General features: G+C 39.1%; 1 protein-coding gene across 1 annotated transcript in view; it reads left to right on the top strand.

Moving 5' to 3' along the window:
- Positions 1 to 12,689, top strand: part of slc9a8 (solute carrier family 9 member 8) — a 73,640-nt gene that overhangs the window by 57,612 nt on the left and 3,339 nt on the right. Inside the window, exons 13-15 of the mRNA XM_060836324.1 lie at positions 950 to 1,061; positions 4,985 to 5,205; positions 5,589 to 5,735. Of these exons, the coding sequence (XP_060692307.1) occupies positions 950 to 1,061; positions 4,985 to 5,205; positions 5,589 to 5,735 (480 nt within the window). The remainder of the gene's footprint in view (positions 1 to 949; positions 1,062 to 4,984; positions 5,206 to 5,588; positions 5,736 to 12,689) is intronic.

Genomic DNA, 12,689 nt, shown 5'->3' with positions numbered 1-12,689 from the left:
GCGGAGTCTGTGAATGAGTGCCATGCTTTGAGAAATTCTTTGGCTGTCCTCTCTTTAGCTTGTCTTGTGATTGCTGTGTTGGCCAGTCAAATTTGTGGTCCCTGTCATCTGTGTTTGTGGCTACTAAGGACAGCTGGTTGTGACATTTAGTAGCTAGTTGGTATTCATGAATGTGGATTGCTAGTTGTCTGCCTATTTGTCCTTTATAGTGTTTCACGCAGTCTTAGCACGGAATCTTGTAAATTACGTTAGTCTTGCAGGTGATGGATATAGGGTCGTTTGTTCTGGTAAGTTGTCTGAGCGTGGCTGTCAGTTTATGGGCTTTCATGAATCCAAGTGGTTGGGGAAGTCTGGCTGTTAGTTGCGAGACAGTTTTCATATAAGGTAGCGTGGTTGGTATCTTGGGACGTGGCATGTCCTCATCAACTTTGTCTGCTAGGCATCTCTGGATGAAATTGTGGGGATATCCATGCTTGGTGAAGACTCTGTACAGGCATTCTTCTTCTCTTTGAAGGTCAGCAGTGCTGCAGTGTGTGGTAGTCCTTTTGAACAAGTTCCTAATGCACCTTCTCTTCTGTGTGTTCGGGTGGTTGCTGTTGTAATTCAGGATCTGATCTGTGTGTGTGGCTTTTCTCCTACCATTTTCCAATTTCAGTCCACAATCAACGATACAAAAAAACTTTGGTCTTGATGAAATGAAAGAGAATCCTTAATGCTACAACTTAATACGAATGTACTCATTTTCACTGAATCGCAATTGAAATAGGTGTGAATACTGAAGCAAAGTTAAATTACAGTATATGTACTCTGTAACTAAAATATATGTATATGTAAAACAAATGTATTGCTGGTTATACTAAACTTACTAAATAAATACATTGTCTATATTCAAAAAAAGTTACTGTTGATTACCCATATTTAATTTCATTAATAAGACTTTTATTTACAGGTTCTTGTCTTATTTGGCAGAGCAGTGAATATCTTTCCCCTGTCCTACCTTCTGAACTTCTTTCGAGATCATAAAATTACCCCCAAAATGATGTTTGTTATGTGGTTTAGTGGTAAGTGGACATCAGCGATAGTTATTTTAAATTTTATTTGTGGCATAGTACAATGCAGTTTTAAGTTGAATATTTTTAATATAAAACAATCAAAATTCATTAGATTTAGAATTTTCATTTGCATTTGCTGTACTTGGGCATATAGTTATGCTGTTTGAGGCAATAGTGATGCTAAACCTAGTGGAATGATTGATTGCAATTTATTGTTGCTTTATGTTTAATTTGATTTACATTTCCAGTGAAAATCTAAATTTGTACTCTGTCCTTAATGGAGAACAAATATCTCAAGACACGGTCATAAAAGTGAAAAAGACACAATGTTAGAAGGGGCAAACAAGAGAGGAGTAAATAGGATTTTAAAGATGATCTTTAAGAAAGAGAGGGAAATGACAAGAACCACAGAGTTAAGGAAAATAATTTCTCTGCCATCTCCTCTCCCTGTCATGTCAAGCACAATTAAAGCCAACTTTTGCAAATTGCCTGCACTATTTTATTTCTGCCAATTTCTCAACCTTTCCTGCACTAACCTGATTCCCATGAACAGGGGAAATGGATCAACCTTAGCTCAGTGGTAACATTTTTACCTGACTCAGTAGGTTGTGATTTCAAGTCCAATCTAAACTGATACTGCAGTGTATTACCAAAGCCAAGGGTGCACTGTCACAAGTTTTTGGATGAGACAAGAAACCATGACCCATCCAGTCCTCAGGTGGACATAAACTACATGTAATCTCTTGAAGAAGCACTGTTCCATGTAGTATTTAGTGTTTAGAATTTGGTACATTCCAATTAGATCCCTCTCATTCTTCGCATCTCTAGTGAATGCATGCCAAGTTGACCCAATCTTTTCTTGTTTGATAACCTGTTATCACAGGAATTAGCCTAATATACCTTTTGCTGCTCTCCCTCTATTTCAAGTATAACTACTCTTTGCTAAGCAGACCAAAACTGTACACAGTACTCCACATGTGGTCTCACCAAAGCTGTGCGTATATATAATAAGACTTCTTTGCTCCTTTTATTCAAGCCCATTTTCAATGAAGGACAAAATATAACTTACCTTCCTAACTAACTTGCTTTGTGACTGGTGTAAAAGGACACCCAGATCTCTATACCAACCTTTCCCAAATTATTGCCACTTAAGACCCTGCCATTCTGTTTTTCCTATGGAATTGAAGAACAGGATACTAATCCATGTTGTACTGCACCTGCAACATTTGATATATGAAGTACGTAAGATAATGGCTCTCTGAACCTTCTTTTTATATCCAATTTGATATCAACCTTCCTAATTAAAATTTATTGTAATTAATTTGTTAATAATGTGGTAATTGTCACTGATAGATCTGTTCACATGTGCACATTACCGTCAACATACAGACAATGGGTTTTCTTGATAGAATGTTTTGTTTATCTTTAAAAAAACAAACAAGCTTTTATTCATAAGTGTCCCTGTAGTTTAAAACTCAAGGACAAGGCTATTGATAAGACCCATGGAAGTCTCTTGTTTATTTATTTCCCACAGTCTTCTAACCATTGTATTTAAAATGGTCATTTAATGTAATTAGTATAAATTAACAAAAATACTTGTTAACTTATTGTTAATTACTTTGATTACAGCATGTATAAAGTACTTCAATGTGTTTATGACTGACTGACTATCACCTATACAAGTGTTGTGATCAGAAAATGTTAGTGTATCTGTGTGACAGTATGAGTTGGCATTTTGTTTCCTTAGACTAGTAGTATTCAATATATTTGAAAAACAGCCTTGTAGAATCCCCAAACGAAGCAGACTAAAATTTTAGAACCAGTTCTACTTACAAATTCTCATAGTGCAGGTTACCCTGGTGATCCCTCTCTTGGGTCAAAACCAGGTGAACCTTCCAGCTTCATTTGAACCCTCTTCATCTGACTGAAGGCTCCCACTTCTATTTTGCCTCTATCTCGTATGCTTTCACATTCACTGTACTTGTCTGAAGTTCAGTGTTAGTTGTAGAAAATTCTGAAACATAATTCTGCAATGAATTCCTGTTGTCTTCCACTCTCAAAGCTCCATTGCATAGTGATACAAATCTCATGGATGTTGAGTCCAGGAGGTATGCAAGTTAGCTATCCCCTATACCTCGCTAAGTTTGTCCTATCTTGAAGGACCGCAGATTCCACCCAGACGTGATCGACGATGGCCTCCACTGCATCTCCTCCATTTCCCACTCCTCCGCCTTTGAGCCCCGCCCTTCCAACTGCCACCAGGACAGAACCCCACTGGTTCTCACCTACCACCCCACCAACATCCATAAACAGCGTATCATCCGCCGTCATTTCTGCCACCTCCAAACGGACCCCACCACCAGGGATATATTTCCCTCCCCTCCCCTATCAGCGTTCCGAAAAGACCACTCTCTCCGTGACTCCCTCGTCAGGTCCACACCCCCCACCAACCCAACCTCCACTCCCGGCACCTTCCCCTGCAACCGCAAGAAATGCAAAACTTGCACCCACACCTCCTCCCTTACTTCTCTCCAAGGCCCTAAGGGATCCTTCCATATCCGCCACAAATTCACCTGCACTTCCACACACACCATCTATTGCATCCGCTGCACCCGATGTGGCCTCCTCTATGTTGGGGAGACAGGCCGCCTACTTGCGGAATGTTTCAGAGAACACCTCTGGGACACCCGGACCAACCAACCCAACCACCACGTGGCTCAACACTTTAACTCCCCCTCCCACTCCACCGAGGACATGCAGGTCCTTGGACTCCTCCATCGCCAGACCATAACACGACGGTTGGAGGAAAAGCGCCTCATCTTCTGCCTGGGAACCCTCCAACCACAAGAGATGAACTCAGATTTCTCAAGTTTCCTCATTTCCCCCCCCCCCCCCCCCCCCCCCCCCCCCCCCCACCTTGTCTCAGTCGAATCCCTCAAACTCAGCACCGCCTTCCTAACCTGCAATCTTCTTCCTGACCTCTCCGCCCCCACCCCACTCCAGCCTATCACCCTCACCTTGACATTCTTCCACCTATCGCATCTCCATCGCCCCTCCCCCAAGTCCCTCCTCCCTACCTTTTATCTTAGCCTGCTGGACACACTTTCCTCATTCCAGATGAAGGGCTTATGCCCGAAACGTCGAATTTCCTGTTCCTTGGATGCTGCCTGATCTGCTGCGCTTTTCCAGCAACACATTTTCAGCTATCTTGAAATAAACAGAGTATCGAATGTCAGCGCAGTTGCTTGTTATCGAGCAGGATTTGAGCAGGTCATGTGAGCCCTTTCATTCATCAATTTTACCCTAAACTATAAAGACACGGTCACATAACAACAAACCTCATATTTGTTGCATTATGAGTGGGAATTTGCTATTTGTAAATTGCTGCCATGTACTACAAGTGACTATACTTCAAAAACACCTAATTGGCTGGAAAGCCCTTGGGGACACCTTGATGTCATGAAGGTCAATCTATAAATTTGTTTTTAAAATGGCATCCTTTGCACCAAAAAGTACTTTTATTGAATGCTATTCCTTCCTAAACATTGCTTCTCTAATCTTGTTGGATTCATCTCAAAACATCCTACTAATTCAACTTGCTCGTCACATATATTTGATCATCTAAGTGGAAACAATCTTCAGCAAACATTAGCATATTATAACTGCAGGTAATTCGATCATACGTTAAACAAGTATCACTAATGATAATCAGATGTTTATTATAATCCACAAATTTGACTCTATAGTAATTTTTTTGTGAAATGCTGAGATTTTTTTAAAAAAAATAATACATTCCCATCGGTTGAATTGAAAATTCAGTTGAGGTTAAATTGGCTGTAATCAAAATTGATGGACACATTGGCTAATGTGATTTTATTTTCTAGTTACTACTCAAATCCTTTGGACTTATTTCATTACTTTAACATATTTAGGTCTGCGTGGTGCCATTCCTTATGCTTTGAGCCTACATTTGGAGATGGAGCCAATAGAGAAGCGTCAACTTATTGGAACAACCACAATAGTCATTGTGCTTTTCACAATTCTGGTTTTGGGTGGAGGAACAATGCCTCTCATCAGGTTGATGGATATAGAAGACTCCAAAACACGTAGAAGAAACAAGAAAGATATTACCCTCAGCAAAACTGAGAAGATGGTATTTAATTTGCCTTTTGTCTTCCCATTCTTTGTGGCTCTTTGACACACGCCCTTCCTGTTGGCACAGAAAATTTAGAATTTAACAGTTAAGATAGAATAACTCAGTCATAACTTCTTAGAATAAAAGACCTAATTACTTGTTTTGGAATTAAATCAATGGGTAAAAATATAGCATTATGTTCGCCACTTCATAACTGAATTTGCTACTTGTTGCCTTTCATTTTATTTAAAGGTAATGAGCAGAGTAATACAATTCGATAGTAAAAATTGCAGCATTATTTTCAAGAATTGAATAAATAATTTGTAGCTAGCAATCTAACTTGCTATAAAATGGCGTAAAAATGTATATAGATAGTTCTAATTGATTGCTGTTGTTTCCAGGGAAATACGGTTGAATCTGAACATTTATCAGAACTCACTGAGGAAGAATATGAAGCACAATACATCAAGCGGCATGATCTCAAAGGCTTCATGTGGCTGGATGCAAAATATTTGAATCCTTTCTTTACACGAAGACTTACTCCAGAGGTTGGCCTTTCTAATTTTCTCTTTGATCAATAAATCAAAGTTTTGTACATTACAGTGCATAAACTGATTATGTTAGCTGTGGAATACTAGAATTTATTGTATTTTTTAACTGGAAAAGAAAGTTAAACTTTGGATTTGCCAATTAGTAAATTCAAAAAGATCATTTTTGAATTTACTAATTCAAAAAGTTCATGCAGTGAGGTTTAACATTCCATACTTCATTCTCTCTTTCTAGTTTTATTCAATGTAAGATGCGTAAGTATATATCCTTGAACTTTATATTAAGGACAACTGATTAAGTCAGTAGAGGGAAAGTATTTCCACTTATTGGGGACAGTAATATTACGAGACATAGCCTAAAGGTTAGAGCTTGACTTTTCTAGAATGAAGTTCTACAAACAAAAGATAGTAGGCATTTGGTGCACAGTTCCACAAGGAGGGTTTTAAGATATGAAGCAAAGATGAGCACATGGAATTGAGTTAGAGTAGCATGATCACATTGAATGGTAGAGCAGGCTTGAGGTAATGAGTGGCCTGCTGCTGTTCTTTTACAAATTCCTTAAATTCAGTGTGATAATTGCATGACTTTTTTTTTGGTCAGCACTTGGAATAATTGGATTGTTCACTAAGCAATTTTGAGTAACTTTGTATTAAGTTACTTGGATTTCATTAAATTCACTTTTAAGGGAATTAAGTGCACAGATGCTAGAAATCCAAAGCAGTTCCTTTTGAAAAATCTGAGATGATGTTTCCTGAAAACCAAATCCATTTAACATAATGAGGTGCCTTAACATTAGAGAGAGTTTATACAAGATATTATTGCTTCTAATACATGGTCAATGACTAGGATGTTTTGAAGCACTAGGTGGTATTCTTTATTTTAAAAAGAGTTTATAAAACAGATTTGTGCAGGAAAGGCACAATTATATAATCTCATACCAGGAGCTCTTCAAGAAGTTGAAAGTATATCATCTCTAAATGTTTATGCTAGTTTCAACAAATCAAGCAAAATCCCCGAAGGGCTCCTGTGTCTATACCTTAAGTATGTATATTATCTTCTGACAGTGTCATTATGTCAGCTACATCTGGTTAATCTCCCTTCACCGAGTCTTGCAACTATGTTTGTTTATTTACTCACTGATGACACTAATCAATTGTTAATGAGATTCCTGCTCGTAAGCACTATTACCATTAAACTGCTGATCCTGTTTCCCTCACTCCTATGATGATAATTTAATTTATTCTAGTGTGAGATCTGAGTATTCTTGGAAAATCCAGTTTTTAATGATCTTCCCTAATTGCCCTTGAACTGAGTGCCTTTCTAAACTGTTTAAAACTCAGCGACACTGGAGTCACCAGTAGGCCAGACCGGATAACTATAACAGATTTTTTTTTCCCTCTATTTTATTAGTGAACTAATTGTTTGATGTTTTCAACACCAGCCTTTTTAAAAATGTATTGTTTAAATTCCTCCAGCTGCCTTGATGGAATTTGACTTTGACTGGAGATAATTGACCTGGGCCTCTAGATTACAAATCTAATGTCACTCTGCCCCGTTTCTCCTTTTGATTGGTGGTGTTAAAAGGTCTCTCGTTCATTTTATATTATTGTCCAAGTACAATTTCCAAGTATTTGTCCTTCATTTCCAAAGCTACATTTTTGAATTTCACCATTCAGGCTCTCCCTTCCCAGTGTATTACCAAAACAGCTCTTCAGGCATGGTTTTTGACTTCGAAAAGTGAAAGTATCAGAGACACATAATTGTTCCTAATACTTCTCAACTTGTTCACAGAATTTGACACCGTTAATCCCACAAAGCTGCTCCAAAATGTCTGCATCATGGGGCAATGTAAGCTTCATTCCGCTTGTTCAACCTATTTTAAATGCACTACCTATTTTGAGATATGAAAGGAAAATGATGGAAGTACTCAAGAAGTCTGGCAGTGTCTGAGAAAGAATCCAGTAACTCCAGTTAGGATCAGAACCCTGTTTCTGACCTGGATTGGACCAAAAGACAAGTATTCCTCTTTTGATCAAATGTGCTTTGGAATTTCCTGGACAGGTGTCGTCTTTTGCAAATAAGTGGAGACCAATCCAGGAAACATAGCCAGCAATCCAGTCAATCAGAGTGAAAACCACACTTTTTGCAGCAGTAAATGTTTTATTCTAGGGGTTTAATAGCCACTTTGACAGCTCTGTGAAAAGGTATGTATGGTGGTTAGAATACCTGCTGAATGACTGGTGAAGATAATGGTAAGGCTTAGGATAGTTTGGGGTGGAGAGGGATGGGGGTGGGGGTTGGGGAGGATCACATCTGGCGATTAAAGGTTCTGGAAGTGTCAGTGGTCAGGGTTGTGTAATTGGGGAGGTTGGTGGTGATCTCTGAATTCAATTTAATATTTACTGAAGAGTTAGAGGAGGCTTTTGATTCTCTAATATTTCATGGGTAAGTGTTAAACTTAAGTCAGTTGGAATTCTCCAAAACCGCTCACCCTAGGGACAATTCTTAGAAATTTCCAGATGCAAGATAATTATCCAAAGAAAATTTCCACAGAGTCAGCCACATTAGGATTTCTGCATGGTCTTGACAGCACATCCAGTCAGCTTAATAAAAACAAATAGCTAACCTCCGGACTTTCTGGGACAACATTGTGATCTTTCTTCAGAGTTTACTCCCTCCACAGATTTCCAGCATCTGCAATATATTGCAATGAGATGCCCATTAGGTTATAAAAACAAACAAGAAAGCATACAATACGGTGAATATTAGTAGGAAGCCAGAGGATAACTTTTTTTTTTAAAAAAAGCAATAAGGGGAGACAGCTGAAAAATCATGGTAAACGAGTGAGTAATATTAAAGGATTGCAAGAGCATTTTTTTAGATATATTAAAAAGTAAGAGAGAAGTGAGAGTGGGCATTGGACAGCCGGAAAATGAAGCTGAGGTAGTAGTAGTGGGGACCAAAGAAATGGTGGAGAAATTTAACATTGGCTTTCAGAGTGGAAGACAACAGCAGCGTACAAGAACTTCAAGAATTTCAGGGGAAAGAAATGAGGAAGAAGTCATTAAGCAGAAGGTATTGAGGAAGCTGAAAGGTCTGAAGGTGGATAAATCATCTGGTCCGGTTGAATTACACCCCACAGATCTGAAGGAGACAGCTGCAGAGATTGTAGACGCACTGGTGATCTTTCAGGAATCCCTGGAGTCAAAGGGGGTCCCAGAGGACTGGAAAATGGCTAATGTAACATCCCTGTTTAAAAAGGAGGGAGTTCGATGAAACTGTAGGAGAGTTAACTTGACCTGGGTTGTTGGTATGATTTTAGATTCCATTATTAAGTGTACTGGAAAGTGCACGGTAAAATAGGGCTGAATCAGCACAGCTTCGTCAGCACACCTGGCCAATCTTTTAGAATTATTTGAGGAAATAACAAGCAGGTTAGACAAAGGAGAGGCAGTGATGATCGGTTTGGATTTCCAGAAGGCCTTTGACTCGGGGCCACAGGAGGCTGCTACATAGATAAGAGCCCATGGTGTTAGAGGCTGGATAAAGGATTGGCTAATTAACAGAAGTTGAAGATGTGGGAATAAAAGGGGTATTTTTCAGAATGGCAGCCAGTGGAGTTCCTCGGGTCAGTGTAAGGGCCGCAACTATTCACGGAATACGTTAACAATCTGGACGAAGGAACTGTGAGGGCATTGTTATTAAATTTGCAGATGATACAAAGATAGGTGGAGGGCAGGTAGTGTTGAGGAAGTGAGGAGACTGCAGAAAGACTAGGACAGGTTAGGAGAATGGGCAAAGAAATGGCACTTTGAATACAGTGAGGGAAAGTGTGATGTTACTCACTTTGGTAGGAATAATAGAGGCATAAGCTATTTTTTTAAACTGGGAAAGACTTTGGAAATCTGAAGCATAAAGAAGCATGGGAATCCTAGTTCAGGATTCTCTTAAGGTTAACAAGTACGCTCAGTTGGCAGTTAGGAAGACAAATGCAATGTTGGTATTCATTTCAAGAGGGCTAGAATACAACAACAGATGTACTGCTGAGGTTGTATAAGGCTCTGATGAGACCACCTTTGGAATATTGTGAGCAGTTTTGGGCTCCATATCTAAGGAAGGATGTGCTGGCATTGAAAGGGCTCCAGCGGAGGTTTAGAAGAATGATACTGGGAATGAAGAGCTTGTCATACGAGAAGCGGTTAAGGTCTCTGGGTCTGTACAGAAGGATCAAGGTGGTTACATTGAAGTTTACAGAATACTGAGTAGCCTGAATAGAATGGATGTTGAGGTGATTCCAGTAGTAGGAGTGACTCACTGATAGGACAATCCTTTAGAACTGATAAGAGGAGGAATTTAGTAGTTAATCTGTGGAATTCATTGCCACCAAAGGTTGTGAAGACCAATTCCATTGAGTATATTAAGACTGAGAAAGATAGGTGGTCGATTAGTAAGGGGATCAAGGGTTACACAGAGAAGACTAGAATGGAGTTGAGAGATGTATCAGCCATGCTTGAATGGTGGGGCAAACTTGATGGGCTGAACGGTTTAATTCTGCTCATATATCTTGTGGTCTTACGATTTGAATGGAAAATTTCTCGAGCCCTAGTAACAAATTTAGTCTTAAGAGTCATACAGCATGGAAACAGACCCTTCAGACCAACTCATCAATGCTGACCAAGTTTTCCAAGCTAAAATTGTCCCATTTGCCTGCTTTTGGCCCATATCCCTCTAAACCTTTCTTATTAATTTACCTGTCCAAATATATTTTAAATGTTGTTATCCTACCATGTATGAACTACCCTCAGTTCCCTTTTTAAATCACTCCTCTCACCTTAAAAAATGCCCTCTAGTTTTGAACTCTCCTACCCCAGGAAAAGACCTTTGCTATGCCCTTATCTAAGGCTCTTGCAGATTCTGTTAATGCACCAGGCTGATTGATAACTCATCAACAGTGCATTTGGATTACTGTCCAATTCAAGTATCAATTACCAGGTCGATCACTAAGTGGTATTTTAGTTTCTAACTTCCATCGCATTGTGTACATCTTTGTCCCCTTGAACATTTAGTGGTTTTTCATTATCATTTCCAACTCTATATAATTGTATAATTTCAAGTTGGCCATGGCAAATCAGCAACATTTTATGTTAACCTGGCTGTAATCATAGATGCTTATATTTCAATTTAATTTTGAATGATATGGAGGCCTTAATTTTCGACCAGAGATGCGATACAGCCAAGGAAAGGGGGATATGACTGACTTGCTTTCATTTCAACAACATTTGAAGTAAAATGTTGCTTTGCTTTATGTAGTTTATAGCATTGTAAATGATTGCAGTAGCCTTATTTATCTGGGGAAAAAAAATTTAAAATGACAAGCAGAAAGGAAAAGGTATGTTTAAAAAGAAATGCATTGCTTGCAGTTTGGACAGAGAGGTTCTGAATAAACATTGAGTTTGTTTAAGCGAAAGTTATTTGTGCAAGTCCTTTTAATTGTATTAAATATTGGTGCAGACATAGTAAGGAGGAAAGTTACAAATTAATATACATTTTTCATTCATTGTATTTCTTTTGATACCATAGAACATAGAAGGATACAGCGCAGTACAGGCCCTTCGGCCCTCGATGTTGCGCCGACCGAATCCTACCTAGCCTATACTAGCCCAATAACTTCCAAATGCCTATCCAATGCCCGCTTAAATGACCATAAAGAAGGAGAGTTCACCACTGATACGGGCAGGGCATTCCATGAACTCACAACCCGCTGTGTGAAGAATCTACCCCTAACATCTGTCCTATACCTACCACCCCTTAATTTAAAGCTATGTCCCCTAGTAACACCTGACTCCATTAGCGGTAAAAGGTTCTTAGTATCTACCCTATCTAAACCCCTAATCATCTTATACACTTCTATCAGATCTCCCCTAAACCTTCTCTTCTCCAATGAGAACAGCCCCAAGTGCCTCAGCCTTTCCTCATAAGATTTTCCTACCATTCCAGGCAACATCCTGGTAAACCTCCTCTGCACTCGTTCTAAAGCTTCCACATCCTTCCTATAGTATGGTGACCAAAACTGCACACAATACTCCAGATGAGGCCGCACCAGAGTCTTATACAACTGCAACATGACCTCAGGACTCCGGAACTCAATTCCTCTGCCAATAAAGCCCAGTACACCATATGCCTTCCTCACAGCACTATTTACCTGGGTGGCAACTTTCAGAGATCTGTGTACATGGACACCAAGATCCCTCTGCTCATCCACACTACCAAGTAGCCTACCATTAGCCCAGTAATCCATCATCTTGTTATTCCTACCAAAGTGAACGACTTTGCACTTAGCTACATTGAATTCCATTTGCCACATTTCCGCCCAGCTCTGCAACTTATCTATATCCCAGCTCTGCAACTTATCTATATCCCAGCTCTGCAACTTATCTATATAAGTTATCTATATACCATTATCAAAAAATCAAAAACAGATGGAATAATTTGCTTATTTAACCTTCTGGGTAGCAAGTTCCTATAAGCAGGTCCTTCTCAAATATTTGGAGGGATATGTAATGTTTTAATTGGAATGTATTCCATACTTTTAACTATCATAGTAACACATAGAAGCAATAGAATATTAAAACTCTTAAAACAGAACAGTAATGTTGTTTGTTACTTTGCATAACTACTACAAGCCAGGTACGTGTAGATCTTAATTATGTACATCTGTGATTTTTGGTTTCCTGAACAAATATCTATTTCCTCAATACTGTCATCTGCCCTTTGATATCCAAAATGGGATTTTTATTTGGATATCTTTCCAGTTTAAATCATTCACCTTCATGACACTCAGCTGACACCCATTGCAAGATGGAATAAATAACATGCTTGGATACTTTGCACAGTAACTGCCCAGCAGAATGATGGTGTCAAGCACCATTAGAAATCTGCAGTACCTTTGACAA

This window comes from Hemiscyllium ocellatum, chromosome 15 (assembly GCF_020745735.1).
Source record: "Hemiscyllium ocellatum isolate sHemOce1 chromosome 15, sHemOce1.pat.X.cur, whole genome shotgun sequence".
Lineage (NCBI taxonomy): Eukaryota > Metazoa > Chordata > Chondrichthyes > Orectolobiformes > Hemiscylliidae > Hemiscyllium > Hemiscyllium ocellatum.
Note: the sequence above shows the minus strand (reverse complement) of the source record. Positions and strands in the feature narration are given on the sequence as shown.